Source organism: Schistocerca nitens, chromosome 4 (genome assembly GCF_023898315.1).
Source record: "Schistocerca nitens isolate TAMUIC-IGC-003100 chromosome 4, iqSchNite1.1, whole genome shotgun sequence".
Lineage (NCBI taxonomy): Eukaryota > Metazoa > Arthropoda > Insecta > Orthoptera > Acrididae > Schistocerca > Schistocerca nitens.
Genome location: NC_064617.1, coordinates 361,741,303 through 361,757,143, shown reverse-complemented (window position 1 = coordinate 361,757,143; position 15,841 = coordinate 361,741,303). Strand labels below are relative to the sequence as shown.

The following is a 15,841-nucleotide window of genomic DNA, read 5'->3' as shown; positions in this document are numbered from 1 at the left end:
GCTCGATGAAGAATCTCAAAAAGTGTGTGTAGTAAATACTCATTTGGGCTTGTTTAAATATTTGCGTTTGCCTTTTGGCAGTGCTTCCGCACCAGCCATTTTTCAACGGTATTTGGAACAGCTGATTGCACAAGTGCTAAACTGTTCAAACTATTTGGACGATATTGTAGTAGCAGGTCATACACCTGATGAACATATTGAAAATTTATGTGCTTTGTTTCATGTGTTATCTGAGACAGGACTAAAGTGTAGACCAGAAAAATGTGATTTTTTTAAAACCTGAATTGCAGTATCTTGGTCATGTCATAAACAGTCAAGGTGTACATCCTATTCACTCACATTTGTTAGCCATACAAGACTCGCCAGTTACTCGCAATGCCACAGAATTGCAGTCAGTTTTAGGGAAAATGAACTATTACATTCACTTTATACCGAATGCTGCACAAATCACAGCTCCATTGCATCGCTTGTGTTGCAAGAATGTCCCCTTTGTTTGAACAGATGAGTGCCAAGTAGATTTTCAGAAACTTAAAGGTGCATTGCTCAGTGATCGATGCTTAGTTCACTTTGATCCTGAAAAACCAGTTGTATTGCAAGCTGACACTTCCTCTTACAGAATCGGTGCAGTGCTTTCGCACAGAATTGGTGGTAAAAGCAGGCCTATTGCTTTCGCATCAAAAGTGTTGTCCAAAGCACGGTGTAACTATTCACAAATTGTGAAAGAGTCTTTGGCTATTGTGTATGGTGTCACCAAATTTCACCACTATTTGTACGGCAGAAAATTCTACTTAGTGATGGATCACAAGCCTTTGCAGTCCTTGTTTCATCCGACAAAACTGTTCCCTGTAGGAACTCCTCAAAAATTGCAAAGATGGGCTTTGTTGTTGTCTCAATACCAGTACGAGATGGTGTATCGTCCGACAGCTCAACATGCTAATGCAGGCACACTTTCACACCTTCCGATTGGCCCTGATACAGACTTTGACACTTCTGCTGCATCTTGTGGTCACACAGATGCTCAGGATTCTGAACTGCTTCAGTCTTTTCTGCTGAACTATAGAAAAATTGCACAGGCCAGGGAAGCTGATTCAGATTTGAACATTTTGCTGAAATACATTTGCACATCTTGGCCTCGTTCCTTGCATAGCATAAAGAACTCTTCATGCGCCGATACTTTGCATGTCGGCATAGCCTTGCTGTACAGAAAGGTGTGATTCTGGTTTAAAATGACAATGGACAGTGAATTGTGTTGATCCCTAAAGCTTTACAAAAAAAGTGTTACAGTTACTTCACCAAGGACATGAGAGGGGGGAGGGGGGGGGGGAGACTGTTTGTATGAAACAGTTAGCGCGTCAACACTGTACCTGGCAGAGTATGGACACCCAAATACAACAGATGACGTCACGATGTCGCGCATGTGCAGAAAATCAGTCCAATCTGCCGCAAAAATTCTCTTCTTGGCCTTAGTCACAATCACCATGGCAACATGCACATAGACTTTATGGGCCCTTTTTGGAATACTCATTGGTTGATTATGGTTGACTCGTACAGCAAGTTTCCTTTCGCTGTGCCAATGAACTCGACATCACGCAGCACAATTTAGGTGTTGTCATCAATCATCTGCCAAGAAGGTTTACTTGAAGTAAAAGTGTCAGGCAACAGCCCTCAGTTCACGTTGAACAAATTTGAAACATTCTGTGAACGCAATGGTATACAGCATCTAACTACTGCACCGTTCGATCCACAGTCAAACGACGAAGCAGAACTTTTTGTCAGAACCTTCAAGCAGCAGATGGCCAAACATCGCTTCACACACACCAGGGATCAAGCATTGCAACTGTTTCTCACCTCATATTGATCGCACCCATGAGATGGACCATCACCGGCGCAATTGCTTCACGGCCGTTGCCATCGGACATTGCTCCACCTGCTCCACCCTCCTCACCATCCAGCACCAAAGGAAGTCTGCAAGTATCGCTTCGCACCACATGATATTGTCTTTTACTCGATTTTTAGTGACAGGCGACGGTAGGCACAAGGCGAGATTGTCCATCAGCTTGGCGCTTGTATGTATCTTCTTTCAGGTCGCCATGGCTTGCACCCACAGCAGCCAGCAGTGTGTGTCATCGCGACACCGTGGGACGACCCCATGGAGACTTAGGTGGAACCTCCTGCGTCTCCTATCGTCCTACCAAAGGGAGCTGGACCCACCCACACCTCAGCAGTCACCACCTTCTTCATCTGGTTCATGGCAGGCAGCAGGAGGTGGACGTGTACCCTCCTGGTCATTTTCCGGGGGACATTTCCGCCGAAGCGCAGGCCATATGGTGTGGTACGGCCAGAAGTTTGACGTCTCCTGCAGCCACAGCTTCCAGTCCCACAATGCGCACACACTCCTGCCCCCATCTCCTTCCCCCCCACCATGGTTGCACTCCCTACACGACGATGGTCCGATGCTTCGGGGGGAGGAATGTTCTGGCATAACCACAAGTGCCGGAACAAAGATGAAGAATGCAAGACTTGAGAAGGCAGTGAAACGATGTTGGCCAACAGTGCGCACAATAGCACCGCAACATGACAGGACCGCCCTCAAGCCAAAGTGAATATAAACGCTGCTCCTACCAGCCTCGCCCGCTCAGATCGGCTCAGTATACAGACATTAGTGGACAGATTCACAGAGTATTAGCACGGCCTAGTGGAGAGCGCTACGATATCACATTGTAGTGATCCATATGCATTGATTGTTTGAACATTGTGTGCAGCAAGGACTCTGATTTAAGCAGCATGTCGCCCACCGCTTGTGACACCTTTCTACATTAAAGTTAAGTGTTATCAATCTGCTTTATTGAAATAAAACTACTAATGTTATTTTCTTGAACTGTTGTATAGCATTCCAGGAACACAGCATCCTTTAGGCACCCTATACACGGTGAGTGGCAGGACTAAACAATTTCAATCTCTACCCTTTTGAAAGCAGTTAAAAGCTTAAGACTCTGTTTCCAAAAACTTAACAGAAAACCAATGCTAATGGAGTCTGTGATAGATGCTGTATCCCAGAATACCTCCATTAGGAAAATGAGAGAGCTATAAACAAAGGGCTACAAGATCTTTTTTGCAGACGAGACCTGGTGCGGGCAGAATTGGACAATGGAGTATGGGTGGCAAGAAAACATGGTTGATTCTTCAGAAAATAGCTATGACAACTGTAATCAATACTGAGCATACATTCAGCAAATTTACGAATGCCGTGGAGGGTTACAGACACCTTGGGAGCTGGAAAATAGATCATAATTTTCCACATCAGAAATGAAGAGGATTTCTTGATGGCACAGAACTTTGTTTTTATTTGGAAGAAAGGAACCAGAGATTACCACAACAAAATGAAATTGGCCAATTATGAAGAATGGTTCAAGAAAGTCCTCAGTTTATTGCCTTAAAGGTCAGCTGTTGTTATAGATCAAGCACCATATCATATGATGGTCGATTCTTCAACTAAAAACTCAAGCATGTTGAGGCTGAAAGGTGAAATCATACCTTGGGTAGCATCAAATGATATTTCACTACCACCTGAAGTTGATGATTTTAGTTAAATTGACTAAGGCAGGGCTGATACTCCCAGATAGGCCTTATTTTCAAACACCAATAAAGAAACTGGAACAAGAAACAACTTCAACAAGAAGTAAATATTGTTTGATAGCCAGTGGCTCATACTGAGCTCAATCCAATGGACACCATATGGCCTTATGAAAGGGATAAGTAGCAAGAACAAAGACAGCTAACACCTTAGAAAATTGTAGAAGTAAGGATGTACTTAACATTTCATGCCGAGAAGCCATACATGCTATAACTCCAGAACTCTGGAAAAAGTGTATTAAACATGACATGAAAATTGAAGACAGCTACTGGGAGAAATATGAACTGTCTGAAAATGTCATTCAGATTGAGCCAGTCGTAAATGTCTTTCAGGTTGAGCCAGTCATAATCAACATGAATGAGAGTGGCTGGTTCAGGGGAAACCGTGATTTTGCAGAAGTGGAATACTGGTAGATACAATTACTTTAAAAATGAGCAAATAATGTAAATAGCTCTTGTAAAAATTTTACAGTATGACATTTCTAAATTGGTACAAACCATTTTTTTATGTGCCATTGGAGGTCTAAAGCCCTCATAAAAAAAGGTGATGCGAAACGGATTTTTTATACGACAAAACAGAATAAAGGTCTGAAGTAAAATTAATGTGGTGTTCCTTCCAATCTGCAACTCTTACAACCAATTGTGAAACGTATCACCTGATTTCATTTCCAAGCCCACTGCTAATCCCACAGTTCACCATGCACACAACCACTCTTCAATATTATTCTTTATGAAATCCATATTACACTGTATGGTCAAAGAGGTTGCAGCTTCTTACAACCACAAAAGAGGCATACCCACACTTCCTGTTATATGTTTATCCTGGGCTGTGAAAAAGTTACTTTAGAAAAATCGTACAAATTTCTTTTAGATGACTGAAAAATTCTGTAACTTGCGATTTCAACTATCAATGTATATGCCTATAATCCATTAAAGTTTCAGTTGTTGTTGTTGTTGTTGTTGTTGTTGTCGTCTTCAGTCCAGAGACTGGTTTGATGCAGCTCTCCATGCTACTCTATACTGTGCAAGCTTCTTCATATCCCAGTACCTACTGCAACCTTCATCCCTCTGAATCTATTTAGTGTATTCATCTCTTGGTCTCCCTTTACGATTTTTACCCTCCGCGCAGCCCTCCAGTACTAAACTGGTGATCCCTTGATGCCTCAGAATATGTCCTACCAACCGATCCCTTCAACTAGTCAAGTTGTGCCACAAATTTCTCTTCTCTCCAATTCTATTCAATACCTCCTCATTAGTTATGTGATCTACCCATCCAACCTTCAGCATTCTTCTGTAGCACCACATTTCGAAAGATTCTATTCTCTTTTTGTCCAAACTATTTATCATACACGTTTCACTTCCATACATGGCTACACTCCATGCAAATACTTTCAGAAACGACTTCCTAACACTTAAATCTATACTCGATGTTAAAGATACATAAATAATCTGTCATCAAATAACAATAATTTTTAAGAAAACAGGTGCAAAATTAGATAATGTGGGTACTAGCGGAATGAAAAAAAAACCCACCCCCGTAGCAGAGATCGCTGACACACGTGTATGCTGTGGCGCTACGCTCTGACTATGCCGGTGTTGTTGTTGTTGTTGTTGTTGTTGTTGTTGTGGTCTTCAGTCCTGAGACTGGTTTGATGCAGCTCTCCATGCTACTCTATCCTGTGCAAGCTTCTTCATCTCCCAGTACCTACTGCAACCTACATCCTTCTGAATCTACTTGGTGTATTCATCTCTTGGTCTCCCTCTACGATTTTTACCCTCCCCGCTGCCCTCCAATACTAAATTGGTGATCCCTTGATGCCTCAGAACATGTCCTACCAACCAATCCCTTCTTCTAGTCAAGTTGTGCCACAAGCTCCTCTTCTCCCCAATTCTATTCAACACCTCCTCATTAGTTATGTGATCTACCCATCTAATCTTCAGCATTCTTCTGTAGTACCACATTTCAAACGCTACTATTCTCTTCTTGTCTAAACTATTTATTGCCCATGTTTCACTTCCATACATGGCTACACTCCATACAAATACTTTCAGAAACGACTTCCTAACACTTAAATCAATACTCGATGTTAACAAATTTCTCTTCTTCAGAAACGCTTCCCTTCCCATTGCCAGTCTACATTTAATATCCTCTCTACTTCGTCCATCATCAGTTATTTTGCTCCCCAAATAGCAAAACTCCTTTACTTCTTTAAGCGTCTCATTTCCTAATCTAATTCCCTCAGCATCACCCGACTTAAATCGACTACATTTCATTATCCTCCTTTTGCTTTTGTTGATGTCATCTTATACCATCCTTTCAAGACACTGTCCATTCCATTCCATTTTTATTTCTTCTCCATGGATTTTAATACCTACTCCGAATTTTTCTTTTGTTTCCTTCACTGCTTGCTCAATATACAGATTGAATAACATCAGGGAGAGGCTACAACCCTGTCTCACTCCTTTCCCAACCACTGCTTCCCTTTCATGCCCCTCAACTCTTATAACTGCCATTTGGTTTCTATACAAATTGTAAATAGCCTTTCGCTCCCTATATTTTACCCCTGCCCCCTTCAGAATTTGAAAGAGAGTATTCCGGTCAACATTGTCAAAAGCTTTCTCTAAGTCTACAAATGCTAGAAATGTAGGTTTGCCTTTCCTTAATCTAGCTTCTAAGATAAGCCGTGGGGTCAGTATTGCCTCACGTGTTCCAGTATTTCTACGGAATCCAAACTGATCTTCCCCAAGGTCGACTTCTATTAGTTTTTCCATTCATCTGTAAAGAATTCGTGTTAGTATTTTGCAGCCATGACTTATTAAAAGTTTCAGTAACGTTGGCAAAATACACTTCAAGTTACATAGTTTTAAAGAGAACAGTTCCTAGAGAAGATGCCTGAAACTGGACAATCCTTGCCACAATCTAAAGTAAAATTCATATATCGAACTTTAAAATCAAATTGCTCCATACAGCCCAACACAGAACAAAACAAGAAAAATATTGGTATAACCCAATTTATGTCTAATTGGTTCACTTGTAATTAAAGCATAAATTCGTGTCGCCATAATAAAAAATCCAATAGTAAAACTAAAAAGCACCACTCTATTTTACATAAAACCAAAAAGAATATTTTCATCATCCAGGATATTTATAACACTAAAGATGAATTCAACAGACTTAGTTCAGGTTGGCGATTATGACGGTGAAGAAGCTATGTTAGTAGAGTTTGAATATACCAATGTGTCACTTATTCATGATAAAAAGTTATTACCTTATTTCAGAATTGAGTGATGTCACTGGAACCACAATAAATATTTGCTTCCAAAAGCAATACATTTGTGCCTCAGTTCATTAAATCCTTAGCAGTACTTCATAAGGTCAGCTACTCAGAGCTGAAACACAACAGAAGGCCGCATGATGTGCAAATTCAAAATCAAAAAGGCCAGAAGCACAAAGTGCGCTGAATATCTGGGTTCCTATTACACAAATATGATAAATCCATGAAGGCCACAAACAAATTTTAGCTTCTCTCACATAACAGAAGCTGGTCCCCACTGTGCCATGCGTAACTATTATCCTACAGGAATATCTGAGGCTGTCTACAGAATCCCACAATGGATCCAGGATTCATCATCTCATACAATGCTCAAGCTTTGACTAAAGCCATGAAGGTTTACAGATAGGTTAAAAATTCAGTTGGAAACTGTGAGGAAAGCTAGAACATTTCTGACAGTGAAATAAATGAAGACAACAAATAGAAATGCTAGCACATATTGAATAACCAACTCTGAAGATAAGAAAAATATATGGTGTCAGATTTCAAGAAGCAGGGAAATTTCAGTGACCTACCAACTGGTACAAATGAAGTGATAATTTAAAAGATGCAGACCAGTAGAACACTGTATTACTGGGAGAGCATAGCAGCATTTACCAACTATGATGAAAGGTCACTTTGGGAAAATTAAACCCAATGACCACAAATTCATTTGACATTATCTCCGCCCACTTAAGAGACTACCATTCCACTGCTCTGCCATCTCAGTTGGTTCAACGTGATAATGAATTAAATACCATAATAAGCTTACCAGAATAAAAAAAAAAAACAATGTTATAAAAAGGTTAGATTGCTACTTAATGTGAAGAATAGACGCAGGTATGAAGGAAATGATACCAAGACAGTAAACGTTCTTTCCCTTATCATACTACAACTAACATATTACAAAATTTAACCTATTACCTCCATCCTGCATCTGGCTGCTGTGAATGAGATTTTGCCGTATGTAAGCTTTGTACACCTGAAATCAAAATACAAGAACAGTTATCAAAATAAATGATAATTATCAAAAGAAAAATGGTGGTTTATATTCCATTTAAATATATGCTAAGTGACCCCTTCCCCAAACACAAACACAAACACAAACACACGCACGCACGCACGCGCGCGCGCGCGCACACACACACACACACACACACACACACACACACACACACACACACACACACACACACACACAAAAGTGCGCACGAAATATGTACTCTTCATGCAAATGGTGAGCTGCCAAAGCAATGAATGAATTACGCGAGGCACATACAGAATTTTTATTTTTTTTGTTCTATTTTAGAAAAGGTGTATTTGAACAAAATACAGAATATTTTTCAATACATTTGTTGACTATTTTTCCACATAATTGCCATGCAGTTCAATGCAGGTGATGAGCCATGGCACGAGCTTGTTTATGCCCTCCTCACAGAACTACCCCACCAGCTCCTTTCCCCACTTCAGAAACTCTTTCTACACCTGGTCATTGGTTGAAAATTTAATTCCACTCGTGTGTGCCTTCAGCAAGGAGAAAAGATTACAATATGAAGACATCAAGTCAGAGGAATGTGGGGGTAGTTCAAAAACATCCCAACCAAATGAGTCCAAGAGTGCCTAAGGCTGTGTGAGGACGAGCTACAAGCACACTCCTCTTATCAACATCGCCCTTCTTTTGTTTCTGAAAGCTTCTTTTGAGTTTTTAGAGTCTCACAATATTGTTGAGGGTGCTACTGACCCAGTTTTCCTTGTGCTGCTCTGTCAGTAGTTTGGGGACCCATCTTGCTCACAGTTTCCAGTATCCCAGCATTCTTGTGAGTGTCTTGTATATGAGAGTTCAGAAGTGTGAAAACATTGCAGAAATTTCATCCACTGTTGACTGTCAGTCTTCATGAACAGCTTCCTCAATTTTTTGCACCATCTCATAGGCAAAATGGAAGGTCTTCCACAGCTCTATTCGTTATCAACATTTGTTCTGTCTCCCTACACCACTTAAACACATCCATGTTGTTCATAACACCTTTGCCGTAAATCGTTTTGATTCAAGAAAAAATTTCAGTCAATGTTATTCCTTCCATGAGTAGGAAGCAGATCACAGCACATCACTTGCACCTGGGATTTCTTACTGACATATTCCACGCAACTGGGCACTACAACGTGAGTTTACTCACTGACATGTTCCTGCGATGCTCACTCGATCAAGTGATCCCCCTCTACCACTCTGTGTTGTCAACTGTCAAAGAACAAAAAACCACAGTCCGTTATGGTCACAATACACTTACTTTATGAACATGCCTCATATATGACCATGACCTTATCTGATTCGTCTCTATTAGAACTGCTATTCTGCGTTTCTTTCTTTTTTTTTCCATCCTTCCTTATCTCCCTGCTTATACCATAAAATGATCTTAATGGTTATACATTAAATGTTCTTTAGGTGCCACCAGGTAACAAACTGAAATGAAGTCAGCATACAGATAAATAATCAAGATCATCACTGAGTTCAGCATGCAAGCACGCAAATTTCAACTCTCCCACTGATATTCTGCCCATGTATCAAGTGTCAAAAGTGACTTTATATGCTACAATGTGGTGGTACTGCACATGCAAATTGGCACCACAGATACTGCTCAGCAGCAAAGACATATTTTGCAGATGCGCACCCCCCCCCCCCCCTTGGCAGGTGCAGAAAGACCCAATGGTTATTTCCAACATGATGCTGTGGAGGTAATAGACATACGAAAATTTAGATTAGATGACCATGATGATGAGCCACATTAAACTACAAAATTGACCACCAAAATTAACATGGATGCTGGGAACATCCATGATGAAAAAACATGTAGGGGTGATTTCTGAAAGGCTTCATCAGATCATGTCCAGGTGAGGTGTTTGATGTCACTATCAATGTCCAACAGACATGAAGGCTGACCATGCACTTCATTCTAGCAGTACCACACTGTCCTGCATGTAGAAGGGCCAGGACCTTATGGACAACACTTTTTTTTTTTTTTTTTTTTTTTTTGCCATTTCAAAACTTCCCAGAGGGTTCAGTCATATCAGGATTCAGTTTTAACTTTTGAGGCTGTGTTAGGGAATTAATCAAGAGCATGATAAACTTCTGAATCTGCTTGCAGCATGGAGAGGGCACCTGTGACAATATGAAGTTTGATAAACTTGTAGAAGGTCCAATAATTATGTGCTGACAATAATAATATGGCCACCTCTGCAGATATAGTGCCATCCCAACCAGCTACGATGATCAGGGACTTAACAAGTCTGGCAATGGTTTATGGTCCATCACCAGGTGAAATTGCACTTCATAGAGGTACATGAGAAGCTTTCTCACCAGAAAGACTATAGAGAATAGTTTCTGCCTTGATCTGTGAGTAGTTCTGCTGGATGGAATTTACAGTTTTCAAGATAAGGGCTATGGGGTGTTCAGTCCTGCCTTCCTCTTCGTGTGGAAGTACTGCCCCCAACTCCATACTGGGACCCAACGGAACTAGTATGAATTTTTTACAAAGAGTATGGAACCAAACAAGGGGATGCTAAGAATGATTTTTTTAAATTGATGAAAAGCTTGCTTGCAACCTGAACATTTAGAAATTTTGCTCCCTTTTTTCTTGGTGTGTTTAAGAGGGTGCAAGACCTGGGCATCATTACCAATAAACTGACAGAAGTAATTTACCTTCCTCATGAAGGATTGCAGCCCTTTTAAAATTTTCAGTGGCAGCATTTGGGCAATTGTTTGCACATATTTGTATACTGGAAGGTTACCACATTTATTGTTAATAAAGCTGATTTCTAGAAGAACTGGCATTTATGCAAATTGAATTTTAAGCCAGTTTTTTGGAGAAATCAGAACAATAATAACTGATTTTGAAGGTCCTTTTGTAAGTTGGCACCTGTAATAATTATGTTGTCTAAGTAATGTCACTTCTTGAGGTTTACTGAATCAACTGCTGAAAGTAGTGTTGGAAGCCGGCAGATGCACTTGAAATGCCAAAAGGTGACTGTTGGTACTTGTACAGTTATTTGGGCAGACTGTTGCAAATATTGGCACAGGAGAAGGTGGCATGAGAATTATAAGCCTGTATCTTATTTGCATATCTTAATCCCATTGTGAACATGAAAAATTTTTCATAAACTTCCATTTTCTCTGCAACCTATTTATATTCAACGTCCATGTTAATTTTTCCACTTATAAGGACAAATTTAGCCACTAAAAGCTGTTATATGGTTATTGTACAGGTAATAGGCTGGTGAACTAAGAACCAAACAAATTTTCCTCCAATAAATGAGAGATTTGATGTGCCCGTATCTACTTACAAAGTTAGTTTTCACTAAACTCTGCAAACCCACCAGTAATTCCTGAAATTTACGGATCTTAGGATTCCATAGCAATAATATTGCATGCTCTGAGTCATTTCTAAAATTTTGCTTTTACTGTGTTTCAGGCATGAAGAGCACGAAGACTGAGATTGATCGCTTTTATAACAAAAGAGACAAACCAAATTTTTATAAATGTAACAGTATTTTTCATGTTTCACAAAACAATCTGCACAGGGCAGTAGAATTGCTTTGAGTTCGAGAGGATGCTAAGTCTGATTTTTTTTTACTCCACTAACAACATTGTACATGATGGAGGTGAGCCTTGTAGGTTGATCTTTGTTCCTATTATTGTCTGACATTGGCACAATGTCATAAGAAGTGAATCAATAATTCTTCATTTCACAGGAAAACTCAAAACTTCGCACAATGTGTAAGATGTCATTTAACTATGGATCTGAAAGAAGCAATATCTTTGAGGCTACTTCCTTGGTGAAAGTACAATATGTGACAAAGGCCCCCTATAATACAATGAGCACTGGAACATTTGCACTGATCATTCAAACATGCAAAATGACACTGCCCATTTAACCCTTTTATCTTGGTGAGCCATTCATGATAAGATTCGATTTCCTGTTTCATGTAACTGTAAAATTCAAGGTTAGAGAGAAGAACTCAAGTTTTACTGTCCTAACATGACACCACTTACTACACTTGGTTAGAAGATAATTTATCAGGATCCTCTAGCACACACAACTAATTGAGTAGACCAGATCCATTCTGTAGGCAAAAGAACAAAAGTACAGATTTTCATGAATATCTAGATTTAATACAATAAATTCTGTAAGGTGGTGATGGAGGTAACACTAACATAGTTTCTGCCTGTCTTTCATTTCAGAAAAGGATTGAAACACAAGAATAGTCATGTAGATGATTTTGCATTCTCTGGAGTTATTAGTTGCTGCAGAATGTATATTTGCTGCTGTTCTTGCTGTAATCAATGCTGGTTCTACCCAGACATGTGTTTGGAACTTCTCTTTGTCATTGCTACATTGCTGGTTCAAGTTTTACTTCAATGGTCTGCACTGCTTTTGTATCAACCTCATTGTATTGTGGATACAACACAATTTATTTGCGCAACACCGGCAAACATAAGATACTAAGTTACTAGTGTGAAATAATAACCAACTGAATGGTAATGTGGAAGATGTAATTCAGTCAACCAAGTTCTACATAACCAGAGTTTTTGCTGCTGGTGGAACTAGACCTAGTACTCACTACTTCTGTTTTCTTCATATGTATTATCAACTCACCTATCTCGGGATATAGTGTAAGGTTATAGTCTACTTAGTCGATATCAAAGGCTACCTTTCACTATTTTCATTTTTTTCTTGCATGCATGTTTGTTTTTCTCCTGTTTCTTATTGACCTTTTAACTCTGTTCCTCAGTTGTGATGAACATGCACATCAAAGATTCACTTTTGTTAATAGAATAAGAACCCTTAAATGTACAAAATGAGTTGCAGCAGCATATACTGACACAGTAATATTTTTCTCTTTTTCACGTAGTAAGAGTATCCTTGCAGCACTGCAAAGAACCAACCAGCACAATGTCCTGACACCAGATCTTATGCATGTAACACAGGCAGGCAACAGCTGTGATGTTTAAAAAGGGGTGTCACCAAAAATTTCATCAACAGGGTGGCTTCTTCAAAACAGTAAAAAAGATGAGTCTCTGAGAATTCTAGGTACAGTGAGGATGATGGTGTTATTAGAAAACTCCTGATAAATTAATGGTTAGCATGAGGAGGTGGGAGGAGGGGTGGCACATGGCAATAATGTCTTTTCTTTTCTCACAATTGAGATATATGCACTAGCCATAAGCAGTAGTTTAAGTACAGTTTATAAACATCGATATATTATATGGAATAATATTCATATAATTAACACACTAAGGGATATTTAGTATTTCAAACTTTGTGACTTATAAAACTCCATAAAACCAAGTTTCAATTCTCTGAGATGTTATGATATTCCTATAGATTTCCCTGATTTTTCCAGGTAAAATATAATGCCCTGAGAATTCCAGGTTTTCCGGAAGAAAATCAATATCTGTGATTGACAACTAATTAAGCTTTTCCCAAAACCATCTGCGTAATTTTGTTTAATATTGGACATTCCACTCTCTTTTGTCTGTAAGCTTCTGTTAGGGTAAGACACATCTGTTAAGACTACATTAATTTAAACTATATTGTGGGGTCCTGCCCACTCATCGCTTATAGGGTGCCTAAGGGATGCTGTGTTCTCAGAATGCTATACAACAATTGAAGCAAACAACATTAATAGCTTTATTTCAATAAAGCAGATTGACAATGGTGTCACAAGCAATGGGCGACATGAAAACAACCAGTGTCCTTTGCTGTTATCATAGTGTTCTCCTAGTAGGCCCTATGGTGTGAATACTTTGCAGGTGAGGCTAGGCAGAGCGGCACTTATATTCTCTTTGACTAGAGGCCGCTCTTGTCATGGTGTGGTCCTTATCAGCAAGCTACTGGCTGACGTCGTCTCACCGCCTTCTTTGCTCTTGCGATCTTCGTCTTTGTGCTGGCGCTTGTCCCTACATCGGAACAATATTTTTAACTGAGCTTAAGCTATATAAGACTGTATAAAATGGTATTGAAAGAGAAAAAAGTGTCACGAATTATTTGAAAACTATTTTTTTTATAATGAGAAATTTCATTACAGTTAACAGATTATAACTAAAAAAAATTTTTTTTCGTTCTTACTTGGGGTAGAAATTCATTCATTCTTTGAAATCATTAACCCTGTTTCAATTAGTCTCTGGTGAATTACCTCATCTTGAAGTGACAGCTTTACATTGTAGTTTCAAATGAGATACTGACAGACAAAAGGGATGGTTCAAAGATTCTTCCACGCAAATCATACTGTACCCAAGGCTGGTCAGATGGAGTGTTTTATTTAATTTGTATAGGTAATTCTAAAAACAAAAACTGAGATGGCGAAACATAGCCTCGAGACAAGAAGCAAGCTCAGACTTTTTTTAACAAACTACAAATGTCTGCCCAAGAAACAATTAAATGTTTTAAGCATATCAGATGCTTTGTCTGCATGGTTATCTGGAGATTTGCTATCCCCCCCCCCCCCCCAAATTAACTTCATCACATTATGTTGGCACATTAGCAAGTTGTTTGCCATGGCAATGAAAGTTAATGGAGATATCTCTGTTAATCACCTCATACTATTAGGCACATTACCTTTATTAGATACACAACCTTAGGACAGCAATTCATTAAATGAATTCATTATATTATAAACTGAATAATTTTTTTATAACATGCCATAGATTCTGGCACCTGCAATAGGAAATATGTATATTCAGGCGTATTAGCTGTGAATTCTGCAATCTAGTGGAGACTTCGTCGTAATTTTGAAAATACCACAATATAATGTAATTCCCCAGTATAGAGTTCAGACATTCACCTGAAGCATATACAAAAATACACTGTAAGATTTTTGTTGGAACAAATACCGCTGTGTATATACGTTCTACAGGATACAGTGCATCTGCAAACATGTGGACAACAATGTGATGACACCTAGCAAGCGCTGAACAGTGTTTACAAGCAATGGAAAAGACTGGCACCCTATTTGGAATGACAGGATGACTGTGGCTGCAAAATAAGATGTGTTGTACTGAAAATGTGAGCTGAAGCTCTTCGCAGGACAAAATGAGATAACTATCATTGGCGTTTGAGTGAAATAAGTGTATCTTAGTACATGTGTGGACTGGTAAACGTAGATATTGTATTGAGTCTTCAGATGTCAGTTGAAACTATTTAAGTAACTAATAGTGAACTGTTGTTCATGGTGATAGAGATGTTTGTTTCAGACCACATTAAAACCATAAAGCAGCAACTGTAGCTATATTATTCTATGAGGGGAAGTCAAATGAAAGCCAAACACCAGCCACAACAAGACTACAAAATGGTTCCATTCAAAAGTAATTGCCATACACGTTGATACATTTGCCCCATTGGAAGATGACACAATCAATTCCTGTTTTGTAGAATGCACCCACTCTTGCACTTCCTTGTCTGACTGACACATGTCTTTTTCTGAGTTGCCAATGATATGAAAATCGCATGGTGAAAGATCAAGGCTCTATAAAGGATGTTGCATCATTCCCCAATCCAATCACTGAAGCATAGCCTTCATTTGACTGGCAGTGTGGGGTTAGGCATTATCGTGCAACAGGATGATTCCATCCAACATCATTCTAACAGCTTGAGAGCAAACAGCGAAGCCAACAGTGAAAATATCCAATATTTCACCCTTCAAAGAAATCAAAAGCTCTACACACAAGTTCTGGTAAGGCAATGATGATCTCCTCCTCTGACTGCAGGGGCCCTATGCACATCGAGTTCTTCCACTGTGGAACCACAATCAACGCACAGCACTATGAAGATACTTTGCAGAAACTGCGACACACCATAAAGTCAAAATACGGAATGTTGTCAGACGGAATAATCCTATTGCACAAT

General features: G+C 39.4%; 1 protein-coding gene across 4 annotated transcripts in view; it reads right to left on the bottom strand.

The window, feature by feature from the left end:
* Window positions 1–15,841, bottom strand: part of LOC126252111 (uncharacterized aarF domain-containing protein kinase 2-like) — a 116,080-nt gene that overhangs the window by 88,286 nt on the left and 11,953 nt on the right. For all 4 annotated transcript variants that reach the window (XM_049952977.1, XM_049952976.1, XM_049952975.1 and 1 more), the window contains exon 3: window positions 7,869–7,926. In XM_049952977.1, coding sequence (XP_049808934.1) covers window positions 7,869–7,926 — 58 coding nt within the window. The remainder of the gene's footprint in view (window positions 1–7,868; window positions 7,927–15,841) is intronic.